This window comes from Microtus oregoni, unplaced genomic scaffold, assembly GCF_018167655.1.
Source record: "Microtus oregoni isolate MIOR12 unplaced genomic scaffold, Mior012 000003F_ref0000135, whole genome shotgun sequence".
In the NCBI taxonomy this organism is placed as follows: Eukaryota; Metazoa; Chordata; class Mammalia; order Rodentia; family Cricetidae; genus Microtus; species Microtus oregoni.
Genome location: NW_024543062.1, coordinates 2,738,849 through 2,763,802, shown reverse-complemented (window position 1 = coordinate 2,763,802; position 24,954 = coordinate 2,738,849). Strand labels below are relative to the sequence as shown.

Below are 24,954 nucleotides of genomic sequence, written 5' to 3'. Positions count from 1 at the left end.
TCACTAGCGAGATTAGTGAGGTGGTCTGTGACACGATGCTCAGGCAGTGTGTTTACATTCAAGTCAACAATCCAAAATGTGGGTAGACATCCATCCCTGCCAAGGGCTGCCCACTGGGGCTCAGAGCCCAGGGGAGGGGTGCATTGGCAAAGCTGCCTTTGGGGTGAATCAGCACTGAGGTCATGGACTGCTTAACTGCACACCAGGTGTCAGTGTTCAAACACAACAGTAAAGTCATATGTCACCTGCAAAGATGGGCTGAGTACGGAGGGCAGGGCCGGTGCTTCAGATGTGTATACGTGTGACTGAGCAGTGCAGAGGACAGCGCATGGGGCTGGAGAGATAGCACCCATGTGGTGACTCACAGCCTCTGAAAACTCCAGTACCAGGAGATTAGACACCGTCTAGCTTCTATGGGCACCCAGCATGCCTGTGGTGCACACACATACATAAACACGCAAAGCACCGATACACATAATATAAAAATAAATCTTCAAGGGCTGGAGAGATGGCTCAGAGGTTAAGAGCATTGCCCGCTCTTCCAAAGGTCCTGAGTTCAATTCCCAGCAACCACATGGTGGCTCACAACCATCTGTAATGGAGTCTGGTACCCTCTTCTGGCCTGAAGGCATACACACAGACAGAATATTGTATACATAATAAATAAATATTTTAAAAAAATCTTCAAAAGACAGCCTATGCTGAAACATCAAGGCAAAGGGCTCTAGGGACAGTTCAGTAACCACTTGTGCATGCATAAGGACCTGAATTCTAACCCAGCTCAAGGGGAAAACTGGGCATGGGTGGTGAGTGTTGGTAATCCTGGCACTAGGGTGGTGGGGACAGAAAGATCCTTGGGGTTCCATGGTTAGCTCATCTAGCCAGATTGGTGAGCTCAAGGTTCAGTGAGAAATCATGTTTTAAAAAATGAGGTGGAGCCGGGCGGTGGTGGCGCACGCCTTTAATCCCAGCACTCGGGAGGCAGAGGCAGGCGGATCTCAGTGAGTTCGAGACCAGCCTGGTCTACAAGAACTAGTTCCAGGACAGGCTCCAAAACCACAGAGAAACCCTGTTTCGAAAAAACCAAAAAAAAAAAAAAAATGAGGTGGAGGGACTGAGTGTGGTGGCGCATGTCTTTGATCTCAGCACTTGGGAGGCAGAGGTAGGCAGATCTCTTGAGTTTAAGGCCAGCCTGGTCTACAAAGCAAGTTCTAAGATACCCAGGGCTACACAGAGAAATCCTGTCTCGAAAAACCAAAACAAATAAAAAGGTGGAGAACAGTTAAAAAGACAACAGATGCCAGCCTCCCCAAGCACTTATACACACAAGACCACATCTGATGCACACACACACAAAAAACGAAGTGAAATTAGCACCACAGAAAGTTCACTTTTTTCCTTGAGATAGTGTCTCCCCATTTAACCCAGGCTAGCCTTGAAGTTTTCCTGCCTCAGTTCCTGAGTGTTGGGATGAGTGCACTACCACCTTGTGGTTCAAAATTTCACCTTCTTAAATTTAAAAATCAAAATGTAATTATATTATTTTCCCCATTTTCCCTTTTCAAGTAAATAATCGAGGGGGCATTTAGTCCTTTTCAGCTATACAATCCACATAGATTCCCCCACACCTATCAACTGCTGCTCAACTTCTGACTCTGGTTTCTAGACATTCCATGTCAGTGTAGTCACGTGTGTGTGCTGTGTGACCTTCTTTGTGTGGCTCAGATGTTGTTGAGGATCACCCATGCTGTGATAAGTTCAGTTCTCTTCCTCCTCTCCCCTCTTCCTCCCTCACCCCTCCTCCTCTCCTCCCACTTTCTTCCTTCTATTCTCTCTCCTCCCCCTTCCCTCCTTCTTCTATCCTCCTTTCTATCGGACTATACAGATCAGGCTGGCCTCAAACTCATAGAGATCCCCTTGTCTCTGGTTCCTGAGTACTGGGATTAAAGGTGTGTACCCTCAAACCTAGTTTCTATTTTTATTTTGAAATGACTTCAAACCAATAGAGAGGTTGCAGGAATGCCATGAACCCAGTGGCCTCTTAATCTCATATATGTGCCCTCTCTGCCCTCTCCCTATTGTAGGGTACTCACCAGAGAATACTACTCAGATATGGACTTAAGCCAATAGAAAGTCCCTATTAAACTAACTACACTGGGTGTTTGGGATCCCAGTGTAGCCCTGAGCCTTTCTCAGGGTGAGCTTTTAAGCACGAAAACCACATCCATATTTCAGTTAATAAGAGCAGTTAGCCAGAAGCAGAACTACAAAAGCCGAAAAGCAAGGTTAGTACATTTAGAGTTTCCCAGAACTGCAAACCTTGATGGATTAGGCCTTTGTGCTGAGTACATGCTGAGTTTTATGGCCTGAGTGGTGCTCCCATTATGGAGCCAGTTGTACTAAGGTCTGGTGTACTGTTTTACTCCCCTGGGCTCCGACTACATTTCTCTGAAGCATTTGGAGGTACAACACCCTTCCCTACCCAAACATTCCATCATAGACCTCTTTAAAACAAAAATATTCTCATCTGGATGTGGTTGGTTGCTCATGCCTGTATTTCTGTCACTGGCTGGTCAGAGCAGGAGGATCATGAATTCAAGGCCTTCAGTCCCAGCACTCAGGAGGCAGAAGCAAACCTCAAACTCAAAGTTTGAGATCTACAGAGTGAGTTTCAGGGCAGCCAGGACTACACAGAGAACCCTTCTCTCAAAACAAGTAAAAATGAAACAAACAACAACAACAGCAAAACAAAAAAGCCAAGAAGATTCTTGCCACATCCAGCATGCTCCGGGGATTAGCCTGACTGGAACAGTGAGAGAATGAAGAAAAGACAAACACATAAACTGGGTTGGGAAGCTTGGCTCTCGCATGCCGGAGCTGAAGCCCCTCAGAAGCTCAGTCTGTTTATTTTTTACAGATGAACGGGAAGGCTGGGTAACTGCAAGCCAATAAACAAGGGGGCAGGGAGCTTCTGTAGCGAGCAGTCTTCAGGCCATTAAACATCTAGGGGGAGAAATCTATGATAGGCATTGTCTGCACACACTGGTAGCATTTGCATTTGGACCAGAGGAAGGCTTTGTAATCTCTCTGATCCTCACTCAGGAAAGGCTTTGTCACTCCCATGGGCTGATGCACTGGGGTCCTGGGCATGGCTGTGTCCATGTTATCAGCACACATGGATTGGTGACTTCACTCGCTTCTTACGCATCCTGGCATCTGACTTCAACAAGGAAATCAGGAAGTTGATCCAGCATCATCTAACCTTGTAGACACATTCAAAATTCTGCTTTTCCCCATAATGTCCTTTTTTTCTCACACAATCTTACTTGTTAAAGATTTTATTGTTACCATTATTATTTTATTTTGGCTTTTCGAGACAGGGTTTTTCCATGTAGCCCTGGCTGTCCTTGAACTCACAGAGATCCTCCTACCTCTTCCTCCCCACCAGTGCCCAATTCTCCCAGGTGTTTTAAAGTTGTTATAAATGGAGGCTGGAGAGATGGCTCAGCAGTTAAGAGCACTGACTGCTCTTCCAGAGGTCCGGAGTTCAATTCCCAGCAACCACATGGTGGCTCACAGCCATCTGTAATGAGATCTGGTGCCCTCTTCTGGCCAGCAAGCAGACAAACAAAACACTGTATACATTATAAATAAATAAATCGTTAAAAAAAACCCCAAAAGGACTGGAGAGATGGCTCAGTGGTTAAGAGCATTGCCTGCTCTTCCAAAGGTCCTGAGTTCAATTCCCAGCAACCACATGGTGGCTCACAACCATCTGTGATGAGGTCTGGTGCCCTCTTCTGGCCTGCAGACATACACACAGATAGAATATTGTATGCATAATAAATAAATAAATATTAAAAAAAACAACAACAAAAAAGAAAAAAAAAACGAAAAAACCAAGAGTTTAAAAAAAAAAGTTGTTATAGAGACCATTTCCTTGGTTGGGTTATTCCAAAGATTTTTTTTTTTCTTGAGGCAGTTGTGAATGAGAGCATTTGTCTTATTTTGTCCTTAGATGGTTGTTCTTCTTTTTTTTTTATTAAAGATTTCTATCTCTTCCCTGCCACAGCCTCCCATTCCTCCCCTTCCCCCAATCAAGTCCCCCTCCCTTGTCAGCCCAAAGAGCAATCAGGGTTCCCTGCCCTGTGGGAAGTCCAAGGACCACCCACCTCCATCCAGGTCTAGTAAGGTGAGCATCCAAACTGCCTAGGCTCCTACAAAGCCAGTATGTGCAGTAGGATCAAAAACCCATTGCCATTGTTCTTGAGTTCTCAGTAGTCCTCATTATCCGCTATATTCAGCGAGTCAGGTTTTATCCCAGGCTTTTTCAGACCCAGGCCAGCTGGCCTTGGTGAGTTCCCGATAGAACGTCCCCATTGTCTCAGTGTGTGGGTACACCCCTCGCGGTCCTGAGTTCCTTGCTCATGCTCCCTCTCCTTCTGCTCCTGATTTGGACCTTGAGATTTCTGTCCGGTGCTCCAATGTGGGTCTCTGTCTCTGTCTCCTTTCATTGCCTGATGAAGGTTAATATTCAGGAGGATGCCTATATGTTTTTCTTTGGGTTCTCCTTCTTATTTAGCTTCTCTAGGATCACTAATTATAGGCTCAATGTCCTTTATTTATGGCTAGAAACCAAATATGAGTGAGTACATCCCATGTTCCTCTCTTTGGGTCTGGCTTACCTCACTCAGATAGTGTTTTCTGTTTCCATCCATTTGCATGCAAAATTCAAGAAGTCCTTGTTTTTTACTGCTAAGTAGTACTCTAATATGTATATATTCCATACTTTCTTCATCCATTCTTCCATTGAAGGGCATCTAGGTGGTTTCCAGGTTCTGGCTATTACAAACAATGCTGCTATGAACATAGTTGAGCATATACTTTTGTTGTATGATAGGGCCTCTCTTGAGTATATTCCCAAGAGTGGTATTGCTGGGTCCAGGGGTAGGTTGATCCCAAATTTCCTGAGAAACCGCAACACTGCTTTCCAAAGTGGTTGCACAAGTTTGCATTCCCACCAGCAATGGATGAGTGTACACCTTTCTCCACAACCTCTCCAGCAAAGGCTATCATTCTATCATTGGTGTTTTTTATTTTAGCCATTCTGACAGGTGTAAGATGGTATCTTTTTTTTTTTTTTTTGATTTTTCTGTGGTTTTGGAGCCTGTCCTGGAACTAGCTCTTGTAGACCAGGCTGGTCTCGAACTCACAGAGATCCGCCTTCCTCTGCCTCCTGAGTGCTGGGATTAAAGGCCTTGCTCCACCACTGCCCGGCTGTAAGATGGTATCTTAAAGTTGTCTTGATTTGCATTTCCCTGATCGCTAAGGAAGTTGAGCATGACCTTAAGTGTCTTTTGGCCATTTGAATTTCTGTTGAGAATTCTCTGTTCAGCTCAGTGCCCCATTTTATAATTGGGTTGATTAGCCTTTTATGGTCTAGTTTCTTGAGTTCTTTATATATTTTGGAGATCAGTCCTTTGTCAGTTGCGGAGTTGGTGAAGATCTTCTCCCAGTCAGTGGGTTGCCTTTTTGTCTTAGTGACAGTGTCCTTTGCTTTACAGAAGCTTCTCAGTCTCAGGAGGTCCCATTTATTCAATGAGGCCCTTAATGTTTGTGCTGCTGGGGTTATACGTAAGAAGAGGTCTCCTGTGCCCATGTGTTGTAGAGTACTTCCCACTTTCTCTTCTATCAGGTTCAGTGTGTTCAGACTGATATTGAGGTCTTTAATCCATTTGGACTTGAGTTTTGTGCATGGTGATAGATATGGATCTATTTTCATTCTTCTACAGAATGACATCCAGTTTTGCCAGCACAATTTGTTGAAGATGCTCTCTTTTTTCCATTGTATACTTTTAGCTCCTTTATCGAAAATCAGGTGTTCATAAGTTGGCGGGTTAAAGTCAGGGTCTTCTATTCGATTCCATTGGTTGACTTCTCTGTTTTTATGCCAATACCAAGCTATTTTCAATACTGTAGCTCTGTAATAGAGTTTGAAGTCAGGGATGGTAATGCCTCCAGACGATCCTTTATTGTATAAGATTGTTTTGGCTATCCTGGGCTTTTTGTTTTTCCATATAAAGTTGATTATTGTCTTCTCCAGATCTGTGAAGAATTTTGATGGGATTTTTATGGGGATTGCATTGAATCTATAGATTGCTTTTGGTAGAATTGCCATTTTTACTATGTTGATCCTCCTCATCCAAGAGCAAGGGAGATCCTTCCATTTTCTGGTGTCCTCTTCAATTTCTTTCTTCAAAGACTTAAAGTTCTTGTCAAATAGATCTTTCACTTCCTTGGTCAGAGTTACCCCAAGATATTTTATGCTATTTGTCGCTATCGTGAAAGGTGATGCTTCTCTGATTTCCCTCTCTGTTTCCTTATCCTTAGTGTATAGGAAGGCAACTGATTTTTTGCAGTTGATATTGTATCCTGCCACATTACTAAAGGTGTTTATCAGCTGTAGGAGTTCTTTGGTAGAGTTTTTGGGGTCGCTTATGTATACTATCATATCATCTGCAAATAACGAAAGCTTAACTTCTTCCTTTCCAATACGAATCCCCTTGATCCCCTTATGTTGTCTTATTGCTATTGCTAGAACTTCAAGCACTATATTGAAGAGGTATGGAGAGAGTGGACATCCTTGTCGTGTTCCTGATTTTAGTGGGATGGCTTTGAGTTTTTCTCCATTTAATTTAATGTTAGCTGTCCGCTTGCTGTAAATAGCTTTTATTATATTTAGGTAGGACCCTTGTATCCCTAATCTCTCCAAGACCTTTATCATAAAGGGGTGTTGAATTTTGTCAAATGCTTTTTCATCATCTAATGAAATGATCATATGGTTTTTTTTCTTTCAGTTTATTTATATGGTGGATTACATTGATAGATTTGCGTATGTTGAACCAGCCCTGCATCTCTGGGATGAAGCCTACTTGATCATAATGGATAATTTTTCTAATGTGTTCTTGGATTCGGTTTGCCAGTATTTTATTGAGAATTTTTGCGTCGATGTTCATGAGTGAGATAGGCCTGTAATTCTCTTTCTTTGTTGGGTCTTTGTGTGGTTTTGGTATCAGGGTAACTGTAGCTTCATAAAAGGAGTTTGGCAATGACTCTTCTGTTTCTATATTGTGAAATACATTAAGGAGTATAGGTATTAGCTCTTCTTGGAAGTTCCGGTAGAAATCTGCATTGAAACCATCTGGTCCTGGGCTTTTTTTGGAAGGGAGATTTTTGATAACAGTTTCTATTTCTTCACGACTAACAGGTCTATTTAAATCGTTCACCTGGTCTTGGTTTAGCTTTGGTATATGGTACTTATCTAAAAAAATGTCCATTTCTTTTGCATTTTCCAGTTTTGTGGCATACAGGCTTTTGTAGTAAGACCTAATGATTTTCTGAATTTCATCTGTGTCTGTGGTTATGTCCCCCTTTTCATTTCTGATCTTATTTATTTGCGTGTTCTCTCTATGTTGTTTAATTAGTTTGGATAGGGGTTTGTCGATCTTGTTGATTTTCTCCAAGAACCAACTTTTTGTTTCATTGATTCTTTGGACTGTTTTCTGTGTTTCTATTTTGTTGATTTCTGCCCTCAGTTTGATTATTTACAGTCTTCTGCTCTTCCTGGGCGTGTCTGCTTCTTTTTTTTTCTAAAGCTTTCAGGTGTGCTGTTAAGTCCCCGATGTATGCTTTCTCCGTTTTAAGTGGGCACTTAGTGCTGTGAACTTTCCTCTTAGCACTGCTTTCATCGTGTCCCGTAGGTTTGAGTATGTTGTCTCTTTATTTTCATTAAATTCAAGGAAGACTTTAATTTCTTTCTTAGTTTCTTCCTTGACCCAGGTGTGGTTCAGTAGTTGACTGTTCAGTTTCCATGAGTTTGTCGGCTTTCTGGGGATAGAATTGTTGTTGCTTTCTAACTTTAATCCGTGGTGATCTGATAAGACACAGGTGGACACTGATATTTTTTTGTATCTGTGGAGGTTTCCTTTGTTTCCGAATATGTGGGCATGCATGTCACAGCGTAGTCATGGACAACTTTGTGGAGTAAATTCTATTCTTCCACCTTTACAAGGTGTATTTGTCCCTCTTCTGATGCTGTGGTAACACACCAGGGCCAAGCAGAGAGAACACATTGGCAATGGTGCATGATTTTGAAACCTCAAAGCCAGCCCCCAGTGGCATACTTCCTCTAGCAAGGCCACACCTCCTAATCCTTCCCAAACAGCAGCACCCACTGGGGATCTGTATTCAAATATCAGAGCCTATGCAGGACATTTCTTTGAGACTACCACCCAACAGTCCCCTGGGGAGGGAATTTAGGCTTCACACTTGCAAACACCTTAATCTGCTGAGCCATCTCACTGGTCCCAGCTACTTTGTTAACTTTGTACCCTGCCACTTTGCGTCAATCCTTTCTAAGATTCTTCTCCAGGGTGGTTAAGGTCTCTTTGCATAGAATCATGTAATCTGCAAATAAGGATAGTGTTCGTTATAACAACAAAAACATTTTTCTGAGGCCAACAAGATAGCTTGGCAGGGAAAGGTGCTGTGTGCAAGCCCGATGATATGAGTTTGATCCCCAGATACTACAAGATCACAGGAGGAAGTCAACTCCCCAAAGGTTGTCCCCACCATGGCATGCACACTCACAGATAGATAGACAGACAGACAGACAGACAGACAGAACATATTTGTTTATGATCCAAGATCCAGTGCTACAGGTACCTTTTGAGTACCCAAGGGTCTGTGTATATGTTTTCTTATCAGTCTTTATGGCCCTTTTGAGCAGTCTCCGTGATTACTGTAACTTCACAAATGTGAAGACTGGGTGAGGCTTGAGAGACACTGTGTCCTAGGATCCCACCAGAGTGAGCAGTAGAGCTGGGCTGAGATTAGAAATCAAGTTCTGGAGAGTCCACTTCCATGATGCTCAATCCCACAGTCCCACCCAGAGCCTGCTGTTGAGAGGACCCTGGCTGGGGACCTATCTAAGTCCTCCTGCAGCCCCGGCCTGGCCCACAGTAGGTAGGCTGCCCTGCCGCACAGCGTATCCCCAGGAGAAGAGAAAACAGAGAAAGTCAGCTTATGTCATGGAGCAAGCACTGGCCAGAAGCCAGAAGCCCTGGCAGAGCCTGGCCTCCCAGGACTACGGTTTCCAAAGCTAAGAACACAGGAGGGGCAAGTAGTGGTCACGTGACAGGACTCTCAGAACCACCCAGCTCTGCCTCCACCTTCTTGGTTTCTCTCTGGTGCTCAACCCCACATCTCCACCAGCCAGGTTGCATTTGGCCTCTACCCATTTCCCTGCCCCCCGTTGTCCCTGGGGCAGACTCCTTTAATCCCTTTGCCCCAAGGATCTTAACAGGTTTGCTTGATAATAGTGTATATGGGGACTGAGGGGCTCTAGGGACTGACAGGCTCTCAGAGAAACGGAGCTTAAGGGTGGGGGCTTTGGGACAGTCCCTTTATCCTCTGTCCTGTGGAGTGGCCAGCCCAGCACTCTACAGTTTCCATAGCCTCTTGCCTTCTCTGATGATATTAGTTCATAGGACAGTCTGTCACTATGGGGCCAGAATGGTGGTGACCTGTTGTGTTGGGTGGGGTTGTTGAAGCATGACAGGCTGTTTTCCTTGGGCTTGGGGTTGTCTGGGCCTTTTTTTTTTTAATGGTTTTTTGAGACAGGTTTTCTGTGTAACCCTTTCTGTCCTGAAGTGCATTCTGTAGACCAGGCTGGCCTTGAACTCACAGAGGTCTACCTGCCTCACAAGTTTGGGATTAAAGGTGTGTGCCACCACCTCCCAGCATCTGAGTCATTTATGTGGCCGTGGAGCCCACTGACTGAGGGGAGCTGTATGGTATGCCTTGGGCGAGTGGCAGCAGGAGACACTGTCCCCAGTGAGTGAGGTGAGATAAGATGCCCACTGTGGAAGCATAAGGACTTGAGTTTGAATCCCTAGAACTAGAGAGCAGAGACAGGAGGATTCCAGGGTCACTGGGCAGCCCGTCTAGTGGAAATGGCAAGTTCCAGGCTCAGGGAGAGACCCTGCCTCAAAGTCTGAAGAGGAGGCAAGCAGTGCTGATGCTCATCTTGGTTTTCTTTTTTCTGAGACAGGGTTTCTCTGTGCGGCCCTGGCTGGCCTGAAACTCACTCTGTAGACCAGGCTGGACTTGAACTCACAGGCCTGTCTCTGCCTCCCGAGTGCTGGGATTAAAGATGTGCATCAATCTTTAGGATGCACAGCTAGGGTCTGACTGGCCATCCCCTGACCCCTCTGTCTTGCTGCATCTAGGCGGTGGTGCTCATGGACCCAGGCGAAGACCCGGAGGACACCCTTCGTGCGCACCGGTCCCGGGAGCGCACCTTTATATTCGACACCGTGTTTGATCAGCATGCATCACAGGTTCATACCACCCCTTGTGCCGCTAACCCCGGGAGCTCCCTGGACCTGCGTCCCAGGCTGTCTCATCCGTCTTCTTTGCGGCCTCCTTGAAGAGCAGGGAGGTTGTGGGGAGAAAACCTCTCCCAGGGATCAAGTGTATGAGATCCTCTGGTGGACACGGGGGTTGCCAGATCCTGTGGCCCACACTGGGGGCTTCTCTTCAGTTTGTTCACTGGTTCCTCTTTGCACGTGATATCAGGACACAGGCCTTTCCCACACCGCTATTGGGCAAGGGAAAACTGAGCACATGTCTTTCTCATTATAACACACGACGGCTGGTAAGGCCCTCTCCGAGGAGGGACATCTAAGGCTGAGAGCTGTCGTAAAGATAGGCAGGGGGCTGGCAAGAGGAGTCTGTGATGCCATCTCACAGACAGGGAGCCTCCAGGAGGTCACACAGCAAGACCCAGTGCTGGTCGTTTGGACCAGGCATTTGTCTTTCCCATACATCATGTCACTACCACCCTCTGTAAGACCAGAAGGTGGTACCACATGCAACCTAACCACGCATTATAGATGGGAGCCAGGGCTCATCAGGGATAGCAATGAAGGTAGGATTTGAACTTAGGACTCCTGAAAGGGATGTCGCAGCACCAGGGTAACAGCATCTGGGGGAGATTTGGACTCAGGTGAGACAGTGTAAGATGGGATGCCATGCATTCCTGTCCTACTGTGAGAGGGAAGGTCGGCTGCCCTGTATTCAGTACCAGATTGCTCACTTCTTTGGTTTCTTATTTGTTTTGTTTTGTTGTTGTTTGTTTGTTTTTGTTGTGTTGTTTTTTTTTTTAGGCAGGTTTTTTTTTTTGTGTGTGTGTGTGTAACAGCTCTAGCTGTCCTGGGACTAGCTCTTGTAGATCAGACTGGCCTCGAACTCACAAAGATCTGACTGCCTCTGCCTCCCAAGTGCTGAGATTAAAGGCATGCACCACCACCACCTGGCACTTCTTTGATTTTTAAGATTCTTAATTTTTTTAAATGTGTATGAGTGTTTGCCTGCATTTATGCAAATGCACCATGTACATGTTTGATGCCCACAGAGGCCAGAAGAGGGGTCATATTTTCTGGAACTGGAGTTACAATTGTGAGCCACAATGTGGGTGCTGAGTACTGAATCCAGGTCCTCTGGATGGGCAGGTAGTGCAGTGGTGCTTGCCTTTAATTCCTGTACTTGGGAGGCAGAGGTAGGTGGATCTCTGTGAGTTCGAGGCCACCCTGGTCTACATAGCTAGTTCCAGGACAGTCAAGGCTACAAAGAGAAACCCTGTTTTGAAAAACAAACAAAAAAAAAAAAGAAAGGAAGGAAGGAAGGAAGGAAAGAGCATCCAGTGCTTCTAACCTTTGAGCCACCTTCCCAGCCCCTTCTTTTTCTCCCTCCCAGACAGGGTCTCATTTAGAGTCCAGGCTGGCACTGATTCACCTTATAGCCTAGAATTGCCTTAAACTCCCAATCCCTCTGCCTCAGCCTCCCACATGCTGGTTACAGATATGGACTGTTGTGCCCAGAAGCCCTCCTGCTTCTATGATTGGGCATTCAAGGGGCTATGGTCATCAGATGCTCTTTTGAGCTACATGTCACTGATGGTCTCCTGCTTGGTCTGCACTTGGTACTGGAGTGGCATATCCTGCAGCAGCCAGTAGCTAGGAATGGTTCACACTCCTGGGGACAGGCTGTTTCATTCAGCATGGTAACCTCAGAGCTTCAGTAGGACCAATGGGAGCCCCCTGGGCTCCCAAAGCCTGGCAAACAGAGGACACATGTATTTATGCTGGCTGGTCAAAGCTCAAGGCTGGCTCATGTTAGTATGGCCTCTGTGGGTACCATGATAGCGGATATATTCAGTTCCTCAGTTAAGCAGCTAATGTCCAGGGCCATTCTCAGCTAGCCACATTCATGCCAGGCTGCTTCCTATGTCTGCTCTAGGGACATGGCATCTCAGGAAGGATGATGAACACAGAAGAAGGGCCTGCTGGGGACACTGGTCACTTTTTTCTGGTAGATAGGTCTTAACTATGTATTCTTGACTGTCTTGGAACTTTCTGTGTAGACCCAGCTGGCCTTGAACTTATACAGATATGCCTGCCTCTGCCTCCTGAGTGCTGCAGTTAAAGACTTATGCCACCAGGCCCCACTGACTACCTTTGACAGTACCACTGTCACCCTCAGTTCAGGACTAAGCCGTCACTGTAAAGCAGGGGGCTCCCTAGCTCCTCTCTGAGTAGAGGTCATGTTCAAGGTCACGAGGGCATTCCGCAGAGGGTCACTGACAGTCATCAGCAAAGCTACTTTATGTTGAGTGCTACTCTTAAGGCCCCAATGTCCCTTGCAAGCAATACAAAATGTTCAGAAATATTTCCTCCTCCTAGCTGGATGTGATGACACACACCCATAACCCCAGCCATCAGGAGGTAGCAAGTTGTGGCTAGCCTGGACTACACGGAACCCTACACACACACACACACACACACACACACACACACACACACACCCTTGTTCTATATGTGAGGCATTCGTCTGAGGTCACAGCACACACAGCAGAGCCCAAATTCAGACCTAGCCTGTGTTGTACCAGAGTGGGCACTCAGGAGGTGCAGCAGCAGGCGCTGCTGGTGGTCAAGCTAGATGAACCTGTGCTTTACTCCCCAGCTCTGGGTGTCTCTCCTTGAACTCCCCTGTGGGCAGGGAGCTCACTACCTGTATATCCCCTCCTGGCCATGGCCAGTTTCATCCCACAAAGAGGGATCCTGATGCTATGGTGGAGTTCTAAGCCCAGTCCTCAGTCTCTCAATCCTCGCAGCAGCCTAGGGAATGACTAGTTCCGAGCATATGTCAGGCCTCCTGCGGGGAGGGGATTCCCAAATTCTTGTTTGTCTAATTATAAGATGTACTGTCGTTCTGTAGCCCTGGCTGAGCCAGAACTCACTCTGTAGACCAGGCTGGCTGTAAACTCAGAGATCTGCCTGCCTCTGCCTCCTGAATGCTGGCCCCTGTCTTTTCTGTTTTGTTTTTGGGTTTTTGTTTTTTGCTTTTTCGAGGCAAGGTTTCTTTGTGTAGCTTTGGAGCCTGTCCTGGAACTTGCTTTGTAGACCAGGCTGGCCTTGAACTCACAGAGATCCACCTACGTCTGCCTCCTGAGTGCTGGGATTAAAGGTGTGTGCCACTACTGCCCTGCTTGTGTTGTTTTTTTTTTTTTTTTTTTTTTTTTCAAGAAAGGGTCTCTCTGTATAACTCTGACGGTCCTAGAACTCACTATGTAGACCAGGCTGGCCTCAGACTTACAAAGGCCTGCCTGCCTCTGCCTCCCAAGTGCTGGTTCCTGTCTTTTCTAAGCAGTAGGTCCCCTGACTCAGGCTGGGCTGTCACCTGACTGTTTGTCCTCCTGTCTGTCTGCAGGAAGCTGTTTATTATGCCACCATTCAGCATTTAGTGGAGGGCGTCATCTCTGGATACAATGCGACAGTTTTTGCCTATGGGCCCTCAGGTACTATTTGGGCGTTGTTTTCAGGACGGTATGGGCATGGTGCCAGCAGAGGTCCTTTGCCTCCTTTCTAGAGATAAGGTGTGTCAGGTAGATCAGGCTGGCTTTAAGCTCACTATGTAGCCAAGGATGATCTTGATCTCCCAGTCCTCCTTCCTCCATCTCCCAAGTGCCGGGATCATAAGCGTGTGTCGCCATGCTGGAGATGGAATCCAGGGTTTGTGCATTCTACGTGAGTACTCTACCAACTGAGTCACATCCCCAGTCCATATACAAATGCCTATATATTCGTATATTTTTGGTAGTACCAGAGATTGGACCTAGGGCCTCATGCATCCTGGGCTAGTACTCTAGCACTGAGCCTCATTATAAGCACCAGGGACTATGCATGGGGCTTTGTCATCCACACCTCTGAAAGGTGAGAATGTTCCCTCCTCACAGGAAAGAGTACAGGGAATAAGAAAACTGTCCCAGGGACTAGAGATATATAGCTCAGTGGTTAAAAGCACTGGCCGCTCTTTCAGAGGACCTGGGTTCAATTCCCAGCACCCACATGGCAGCTCATGACTGTCTGTAGCTCCAGTTCCAGGGGATCTGACTCCTTCACACCAATGTATGCTAAATAAATTATTTTTAAAAAGATAGCTGTTGGCCGGGCGGTGGTGGCGCACGCCTTTAAACCCAGCACTCGGGAGGCAGAGGCAGGCGGATCTCTGTGAGTTCGAGGCCAGCCTGGTCTAGAAGAGCTAGTTCCAGGACAGGAACCAAAAGCTACAGAGAAACCCTGCCTCGAAAATCAAAAAAAAAAAGATAGCTGTCCCAGAGCACATAGCCATTGGGGTGGAGCTTTTAACCCCAGCCTGTGATTTTCTGCTCAGGAGGACCAGGGGTTTCTTCTCTGAGGTTAAAGTTCAAGCAGTGTTTGCAAACAGGCGGCTTAGGGGTCACCCCAGTTCCCCGGCTCTTTGAGAAACTAAGGCAAGAAGCTCACAAGTCCCAGGCTAGCCTGGGCTATATAACGAGACCTTGTCTCAAATAAGGAAAGGAAAAAGAAAGGGCCAAGGATCTAGCTGGGTAATAAGTGCTTGCCTGGTCCAGGGTCTACAGATGAAGTCAGTTTTCTTCCCCTTAGTGAGACTGGACCCCTGGCAGTGTAGGTGGGGACCTGGCTGCTTCAGCCATACACCAGGTTTATGGGGAGGAACAGGCCATGCTGTATTTCTTGGGGGCAAATGCTAAGGGGGCCAGTGATATCCCCCTTATAAGAAACACCCCCTGAAACTATGCAGGGGGTCAGGACTCTTACTGCACAGCACATTTGAGCCCCACCTTTCCTCAGGTGCTGGGAAGACCCACACCATGCTGGGCATGGACGCAGAGCCTGGCATCTATCTTCAGACCCTCACTGACCTCTTCCAGGCCATCGAGAAGACCCAGGACAACATGGAATATAGTGTATCTATGTCTTACCTGGAGGTGAGCTGGTTCTTGTGCCTCAGTTGGATCAACTGCAGAATGGGTACAATACTAACTGCCTGTGCAGAACTCAGGTGTAAACTCTCCTGCAGCTCAGGCTTCCAATTGGTTCTTTTAAAAGTGTTTTAGGGGGGGCTGGAGAGATGGCTCAGAGGTTAAGAGCATTGCCTGCTCTTCCAAAGGTCCTGAGTTCAATTCCCAGCAACCACATGGTGGCTCACAACCATCTGTAGAGGGGTCTGGTGCCCTCTTCTGGCCTGCGGGCATACACACAGAGAGAATATTGTATACATAATAAATAAATAAATAAATATTAAAAAAAAAAGTGTTTTAGGGGGCTGGAGAGATGGTTCAGCTTTTTTTTTTTTTTTTTTTTTTTTTTTGGTTTTTCAAGACAGGGTTTCTCTGTGGCTTTGGAGCCTGTCCTGGAACTAGCTCTTGTAGACCAGGCTGGCCTCGAACTCACAGAGATCCACCTGCCTCTGCCTCCCGAGTGCTGGGATTAAAGGCGTGCGCCACCATCGCCCGGTCCAGATGCTTTTTCAGAGGACTTGGGTTCAATACCCAGCATCCACATGTTAGCTCACAAATGTCTGTAACTCCAGTTTTAGGTGATCCAACATCCTCTTCTAGCCTCTGAGGGCACTGCATGCAATCATTGCACAGACATAGATGGCAAAACACCCATGCTAATAAAATAATTTAAAAATTATTTAAGCTGAGCCAGGCAGTGGTGGTGCACGCCTTTAATCCCAGCACTCGGGAGGCAGAGGCAGGTGGATCTCTGTGAGTTCGAGGCCAGCCTGGTCTACAAGAGCTAGTTCCAGGACAGGCTCCAAAGCTACAGAGAAACCCTGTCTTGAAACCCGCCCCCCCCCCAAATTATTTAAGCTGGGCTTATTAATGCATGCCTTTAATGTCAGCACTGAGACATGTATATCTCAGAGTTTCAGGCCAGCCTGGTCTACAGAGAGCATTTCAGGACGACCAGGGCTACACAGAGAAACCCTGTCTCAAAAAAACCAAAAGAATTTTTTAAATTTATGTATATATATATGTGTGTGTGTGTGTGTGTGTGTGTGTGTGTGTGTGTATTGCCCTGCATGGATGTCTGCACCACATGCTTTCCTGGTAGCCACAGAGGCCAAAACAAGGTGTTGGAGCCTCTGGAACTGGAGTTACAGGCTGTTGAAATCCACTATGTGGGTTCTGGGGCTTGAACCCCAGTCCTCTGCAAGAGCAGCCAGTGCTCTTCAGCCCCGAGCCATTTCTCCAGCCCCTTCTTTATGATTCTTTGCTACTTTGTCCCAACCTTTCTCTCTGCTCCAGATTTATAATGAAGTCATTCGTGACCTCCTGAATCCGTCTTCTGGGTTTCTGGAGCTGAGAGAAGATTCTAGAGGCAGCATCCAAATTGCAGGCATCACGGAAGTATCCACCTCAAACGCTCAAGAGGTGAGGGTCACAGCCCAGCCCATAAAGTTCTCCTTGTTCAAGTTTGCTGAGCAGCGACCAACAGGCGGGTGCAAGCCAAGCTGTCATGGCCTAGATGACAGTGAGCACCTCTGCCCCCACCCCCCACTCTTGCCTTGTCCACACTGTGCAGTCCTAGCCCTGGTCTGATCCCTACACAGCAGGGCCTGAGCAGAGGGTTGCTACTCCAGTTCTATAGCTGCTTGCATGGCGGAGGGGTTCACTCCCATGGCCAACCCTAACAATTCTGCAGCTTCCGCTTCCTGGAATTGTGACTCGGAAAAGGTCAGGGCTCCTCTAGGCTCTGTGGGGAAGGGGTGAGTTAGGCTGGGAATATAGCTCAGCTGGTGGAGTGCTTGCCTAGCATGTATGAGTCCATGGGTTCTATCCCTAGTACTGTATAAACTGAACATGCTGGCACACATTTGCTACCCCAGCACTCAGGAGTTGGAGGCAGGAGGATCAGAAATTCAAGGTCATCCCTGGTTGCATAGTGAGTTTCAGTGAGACAATGTGTCTCAGTTAGGGTTTCTGTTGCTGTGATGAAACACCATGACCAAAAGACAAGTTAGAAAGGCAAGGGCTTGTTTGGCCTATGGTTCCATATCACAGTTCATCACTGAAGGAAGTCAGGACTGGAACTCTAACAGGCAGCTGCAGGGCTGTTGGGGTTGGCAATAGACGTGAACCCCTCTGACATGCAAGCAGCTACAGAACTGGAGCATCACCCTCCTGGAGGCAGGAGCTGGAACAAAGGCTACGGAGGGGTGCTGCTTACTGGCTTGCTCCTCGTGGCTTGCTCAGCCTGCTTTCTTATAGCACCCAGAACCACCTGCCCAGGGATGGCATCACTCACAATGGGCTGCGCCCTCCCCATCAATCACTAATTAAGAAAATGCCTTATAGCTGGATCTTATGGCAGCATTTTCTCAACTGAGGTGCCTTCTTTTCAGATAACTCTAACTTGTGTCAAGTTGACAAAAGACTAGCCACCATAGGAAGATTTTGTCTTTAAAAAAAAAAAAGGAGGGAAAAAGAGATTATCCATTAGTGATGTCTGTCATGGATAGAGGAAAGGCAGATGGGGTGCCTATCAAGAATCTTTTTTTTTTTTTTGGTTTTTCGAGACAGGGTTTCTCTGTGGTTTTGGAGCCTGTCCTGGAACTAGCTCTTGTAGACCAGGCTGGTCTCGAACTCACAGAGATCTGCCTGCCTCTGCCTCCCAAGTGCTGGGATTAAAGGCGTGCACCACCACCGCCCGGCCTATCAAGAATCTTTAATTCCTCTAATTTACTTAACTAATTAATCACTTCATGCCACAAACTAGACATTGCTGCTGTAAGAGTCCGAGCCCCAGAGTCCCCCTTCCCCCTTTTCTTGGGTATTTCTAGAAGGAATGTGTGGTCACTCAGGTCTATGACTTGCCTTCCTCTCCCTCCGCTGTAGTAATAAGGGCGGCGGGGCTGCATTCCCAGCACCCCGGCCGCCTGCATGGCTAGCTTATGCCCCGAAATAATTACAAGGACACTGTATTCTTTTAATCACTGCTTGGCCCATTCTCTTCTAGGCTAATTCTCACATATTAATTTAGCCCATTTCTAATCATCTGTGTGTAGCACCCCAAGGTGCACTTACCGGGGAGATTCTAGCCTAGTCCATCCTGGGTCGGAGCTTCATCCCGGGAGCGGGGCATGGCGTCTCTGCTGAGGCGTCTGCTCCGGAGAGCAGAGCTGTGGAGTCTGAGCTCACTTCCTCTTCCTCCCAGCGTCCTGTTCTGCCTACTCCTCCCACCTATCCTCTAACCAATAAAATGGGCCAGGGCAGTGCCTTTATTAGCCAATGACCTTCCTCCATCATTTCCCCTTTTTCGGTTTAAACAAAAAAAAAAAAAAGGCTTTAACTTTAACATAGCAAAATTACATATAACAAAACAGTTATCAAGTAAAAGTTACAATAATCTTTATCATAACTAAGGAAAACTATAACTATAACTAACTATTCTTAACTCCATCAAAGACTCCAGAAAGATATAATATTACCTAAGTAAACAAGAACTAAGAAACTTCAAACTCTAGAAATGACAAAGACATCTTGCTGCCTGGACAGTCACCCAAAGTTCTTTTGTACCGTTGGGGCATCCATCTTCAGCCTTCAGGCCCATGGTATCCAGCAGACATTTCCATAAAGCAGGAAAATTCAAAGTCAGTTCAGTCACTATCTGTTGTGTCCTGCAGAATGTCTCGCAGACTCTTTCAAAATGAATCAGGAACCCCGAAAGATCATCTCACCTTAGGCAAGTTCAGTAGTCCTCTCTCTGCGGGTTCTCTGTGTCCAGTTTATGCTATAGTCCAGGCAAGAGCAGTTTCTTGCCCAAATGGCTATCAAAACTCCATAATGAGCCTCTTCGATGCCCATCTTCCTCTTGAAGTAGATTGGTGCTGCCAGGAGCAGAGTGTCTCATTGTCATGAAAAGTCCTCAGTTATTAAAACATTAAATGTCCTATTCTGTAATCTTTGAAAGACATGAAGAATGTCTATCTAACTGAAATACATCTCTATATATCTAGAAAATCTAACTAACATGACTACAAACTTGACTATTATTTATGATTATCTATTAACAACTTATATTTCCTAATTATACATTACATTTTTTAATGAACTACACAATCACAATACCTTAATCAATATCAGAAATACATATACATATAACAAAATTGACCGTAAATCTCTATCAATAAAGCAAAATCTATACTAATGCAAATTATTCATACCTATATCATATCCCCCTTTAAATGTAAAAGAACATTTATAAACATTTTTTTGGGAATATGGGCGCAGTTATTTCTCTCCAAACTGCTTCCTGCTGAATGGGGGCGTCGTTAATTAGGTCTTTCACGGTATAACCTGTGTGCTAGTTTCATCTCAGTTGGCAGTTGAGCGAAGCAATTTTTTGAAGGCGTGCACAGGAACCATTCAGGAGGACGTGGTCCATCATACCAAATTGGAATAGAAGAAATGAACAGCATCTCATCCTCTGTGAAAACAAAATAAGAAACTCCTTTCCAAAGTATCATATCCTTAGATCCCAATTCAAAATATCTATGTTGGATTAGTTCAGCAGTATTTATTAATAAATATCTTTTAGCAGCTGTTGCTTCTTCCTCAGCATTCAAACAATTCAAAGAGAGCATAATAGCATACAGTATCAAGATTCTCTGTGTATTTTCCATCTTTGTTCGTTTTATTTTAACCTCTATTTTGTTTATTTTTACTTTTAACTTTTTGCTTTTTGAGATAGGTTCTCTGTATCTTTGACCTGAAGTAACTCTGTAGACCAGGCTGTCTTTGAACTCTCAGAGATCCGCCTGTCTCTGCCTCCCAGGCATTCGGGATTAAAGGTGTACACTACTACACCTTGAACTCACAGAGATCTGTTTGTCTCTGCCTTCTAGGCACTGGGATTAAAGGCGTGTGCTACCACACACAACAACTCTCTTCCTTTTTTTGTTTTTTACTTTAAGAACTTCAACTTTTAGTCTGCATATATTTTTAACACACTTTAAACCATTTAAAAATTTTCTTTGTCTCTGAATCTCTCTTTCCTGTATATCTCTCTTTTTCTGACCACATGAGTCTTTAATTTACCAAGCAATATCAGTAGGACTAAAGGCGTGGCTTTGCCAGCTTGATCCAGTCCATTCCTTAGCTTTCCAGCCTCATGGCGGATATACAGGCTGTAGCCATGTTTACTGCAACAACTGTATGGCATTTCAAGGTCCCTGCCAGCAAGTGAGCTACAACAGACAACACTCAAGTCCTCTCTCTCGGTAGCCGGCCCTCCTGCCTCAAACAGTCAGAGTTTGCCCTGGCAGGATGGCCCAGAAAGCCGGCATTTTTAAACGGTGCAGCTTTTTTCCTGCTACGGCTGAAAACCGAAAAGCATGCGTTCAGCTTTTCATCAACACCATTTAAGTGTTTCGTGGCAGGACCTCTTAATGAGCTGCAGACTTTGCAGCTAAAGCTGAGTCGGAAAGCCTCTCTTAGATGAGGTGCTTGCTTGCCTCTGGCAAGCAGAGTAGACCCGAGAACACGGCAAGTCTAGTTGCCATCAAACAAATCGTAGCACTTTACTCCAAATGCTCTATTCAAAAGCTCTGTCTCCGGCAGGAGCCAGACAGAGATCGCAATGGCGGCACAGCCCCAGGAAGTTGCGATTTAAAATGACAAAGTGGTTTTTCTGCTACTGTTGCTGAATCAGGAAATCTCTCTACAGCACGACACCAACAAACAGCAAAAATCTGTGTTAAACTCTCTCTCCCTTATTTTTAAGCCTTCTCAGGTTTTTTAAGTGGGTTTCGGCTGTCCACATGTCTGGGCGCCAACTGTAGTAATATGGGGCGGCAGGGCTGCATTCCCAGCACCCCGGCCGCCTGCATGGCTAGCTTATGCCCCGAAATAATTACAAGGACACTGTATTCTTTTAATCACTGCTTGGCCCATTCTCTTCTAGGCTAATTCTCACATATTAATTTAGCCCATTTCTAATCATCTGTGTGTAGCACCCCAAGGTGCACTTACCGGGGAGATTCTAGCCTAGTCCATCCTGGGTCGGAGCTTCATCCCGGGAGCGGGGCATGGCGTCTCTGCTGAGGCGTCTGCTCCGGAGAGCAGAGCTGTGGAGTCTGAGCTCACTTCCTCTTCCTCCCAGCGTCCTGTTCTGCCTACTCCTCCCACCTATCCTCTAACCAATAAAATGGGCCAGGGCAGTGCCTTTATTAGCCAATGACCTTCCTCCATCACTCCGCCCTCAGATCATGCAACTACTCACCAAAGGCAACCGGCAGCGTACACAGGAGCCCACAGCTACCAACAAGACTTCATCCCGCTCCCATGCCGTACTGCAGGTCACTGTGCACCAGAAAAGCCGAGGTGGCGACCTGGCAGAGGAGGTGCGCCTTGGGAGGCTCTTCATGGTGGACCTGGCAGGTGCGGAGCGTGCAGCCCAGGTACAGCCCCTCTGAGGTGCACCCACTTTCAGATGTCCTTACTGTCTTTCACCATGGGGTCTGTCATTCTCAGTCTGAACGGGACCTTGCCTGTCCTTGTTTAAATGTTCTCTGGCACCCAGGACAGTGTTGGACCCGGAAGAGGTGGCAGAGTCTTAGGTAATGAATCCTGAAGCACTTAGTGAGGAGGGCAGGGAGCCAATGCTTTCAGAGGGTCTTCCTTGTGGCAGACAGCTCATCCTGCACCTACTGAAGGTGGCCCCACGTGTTGGGGCGAGTGTGTCATCAGGTAGCAGTGTCCAGGGAGGCCTGGGCTTTCACAGTCTGTAGAGGCTATGGCAGGGGTCTTTTTTTTAAAAATATTTATTTATTTATTTATTTGTTATGTATACAATATTCTGTCTGTGTGTATGTCTGCAGGCCAGAGAGGGCACCAGACCTCATTACAGATGGTTGTGAGTCACCATGTGGTTGCCGGGAATTGAACTCAGGACCTTTGGAAGAGCAGGCAATGCTCTCAACCACTGAGCCATTTCTCCAGCCCCCTATGGCAGGGGTCTTAGGGCTGAGCCTAGACAGGTACTGAGGAGTTGGGTTGGAGTACAGGAAAAACGTTTGGATTTCCATGCTGTGGGCAGGTAGGTAGGTGCACAGGGACCCTGGTGGGAAAGGCTGCACAGCCACAGTCCCTTCCCAGCTGTGGGTCCCTTGGTTTTGCTTTTGTGCTTCCTGGATGCTACCCTGTGGTTCAGGTGTTCCTTCAGGCCAGGGACCCAGCTCAGGGCTGGGCTAGAAAAAAAGTCAATTTAGGCCTTTGCAGATCCAATGTTACCAGTAGGCAGCATTTCCCTGCCCTTCCAGTACACACACCAGGCAATGATACTTGTAATCTCCATAGCCATAGCCCCCTTGGCCAAGTTCAAGTCCAGCACTGTGCCTGCTTCACAGTACAGACTTGGAGCCAGTTGCAATGGTACATGCCTGTCATCCCAGTGCTTGAGAGGCCAAGGCAGGAGGACCATGAGTTTCAGGCTTGCCTGGATGACATAGTAAGACTCTGAGACCAAAAAAAGGGGCTAGGGATGTAACTCAGGTGGTGGAGTGCTTGCCTAGCGCACATGAAGCCTCGGGTTTCGTCATCAGTACTGTGTGAAACAAGTAGAGTAGTGTGCTTATATAATCCAGAGGTGGAGGTAGAAGAATCAGAAGCTCAAGGCCATCCCAGCTTCACAGTGAGTTCAAGGCCAGCAACATTAAATCCAACCTCTATGTCCATGCACCACTTGTGTGCCTGGTACTGCGAAGGCCAGAAGAGGGTGTCTGATTCCCTGGAACTAGAGCAACAGACGATGGTGAGCCACCATGTGGATGCTGGGCTCAGATGTGTTGGCTCGCCTATGCACACACTTTCACCTGCTCATTTCCCTCATGCCATTGAACACTCACTATGCCAGCTGCATGGCCCAAAGGGATGGGTGTGACTTCCCAGAGCTTGCATCTTATGGGGCAGCAGATGACACAGCCCTGCCCATGTGTGGAGGCAGGCCCATGTGTGCTACGGAGCCTGTGCATTAGAGGAAATAAATGGGGCTGGGTTGGGAAGATCAGGCGCTGGGGCTGTGGACTCTCAGAAAGCCAGCAGGGGGACCGGTAGAGCATAGGGTAAGTCTCCAGGTTGGAGGTAGGGTACTTCCTAGACAAAACACACTCACTTGCATTTTGTTGTAAGCAGTGTTGTCTGGGTTCCAATCTGTTTATTTCAGTTAGCTTTCCTGTGTCAATGAGCTCTATATCTGAGAATGAATGCTTAATACTCTACTTGTGATGCCCTAGTCCTTAGGACTTATGAGCCTCAGTACCAGGGCAGGCAGGGCCATTCCCCACCCCTTTGGACTTGAGTCCCCTCCCTGGGGATGGGGAAGGGAAGATATCAGTAGGAAGGGGCTCAGTCCATGTTCAGCCTGGCCTCTTTGCTCAGACCCAGAACCGAGGCAAGAGGATGAAAGAGGGCGCGCACATCAACCGCTCGCTGCTGGCGCTGGGCAACTGCATCAATGCCCTCAGCGAGAAGGGTGGCAGCCGAGCTCAGTACGTGAACTTCCGTGACAGCAAACTCACACGCCTGCTGAAGGTAGGTGCCCCAGCTGGGGCTGGGGCGGGCCACCGCAGCTGACAGTATCTTCCAGGAGTTAACTGCCAGCACAGAGGTCTAGGACCCTGAAGACATCACTCTGTAGAAGTCTGAGTACCTGGCCACTGCCTGACTCTCCAGTACTCTCCTGAGTGTGGTCTGTCCTTGCTCACATGCCCCTAGTAACAGGGAGCTCACTACTTCCCAAGATGCCGATCCCATCGTGGGTAGCTGTAACCTGTGAAAACTTTTCTTTATACTGAGCTTGTTGCTGCCTAGATAAGTGAACAAGCAGTAAATAATGTCCCTACATCTGCCCTCTGGGTCTAAACTGCTCTCACCAAAGCAGCAGTCAGAAGGGGGGCTGGAGTACGACCCACTTATCCTGGGGGTCTCCTTCCCAGGCACTAGCCTCACTCTGGTCCCCAGCGTCAGCTGCCCTGATTCTAGACTTCTGATGGTACTGGCAGAGGGCTGGGGCCACTGTGACATGGCGAGCACACGGCTTCCATCAACCCAGTTCTGTGGTTCTCACTGAACAGGATGCCCTGGGAGGAAACAGCCGTACAGTGATGATCGCTCACATCAGCCCGGCCAGCACCAGCTTTGAGGAATCAAGAACCACACTGCTCTATGCGTACAGGGCGAAGAACATCAAGACCAGGGTAAGGGAGTGGGAACGACAGCTTGACTTCAGTCCCTAGACCCATGTTAAAAACAACAACAACACAAAACAAACTCAGATGTGGCAACGCTCACCTATAATTCTTGTGCTGGAAAGGACATAGGCAGATCCCCAAGGCTGGCTAGCCAGCCAACCTAGCCTCTCTGTCAAACTCCAGGCCATCAAGAGACCCCACCTCAAAAGAACAAGGTGAGCTGGGCATCATACCGCAGGCCTTTATGTCAGCACTCAGGAGGCAGAGGCATGTGGATCACTGTGAGTCCAA

General features: G+C 47.0%; 1 protein-coding gene across 1 annotated transcript in view; it reads left to right on the top strand.

Moving 5' to 3' along the window:
- Positions 1-24,954, top strand: part of LOC121446514 (kinesin-like protein KIF19) — a 54,607-nt gene that overhangs the window by 1,949 nt on the left and 27,704 nt on the right. Inside the window, exons 3-9 of the mRNA XM_041649181.1 lie at positions 10,290-10,400; positions 13,831-13,918; positions 15,255-15,391; positions 16,721-16,846; positions 21,679-21,873; positions 23,852-24,004; positions 24,547-24,669. Of these exons, the coding sequence (XP_041505115.1) occupies positions 10,290-10,400; positions 13,831-13,918; positions 15,255-15,391; positions 16,721-16,846; positions 21,679-21,873; positions 23,852-24,004; positions 24,547-24,669 (933 nt within the window). The remainder of the gene's footprint in view (positions 1-10,289; positions 10,401-13,830; positions 13,919-15,254; positions 15,392-16,720; positions 16,847-21,678; positions 21,874-23,851; positions 24,005-24,546; positions 24,670-24,954) is intronic.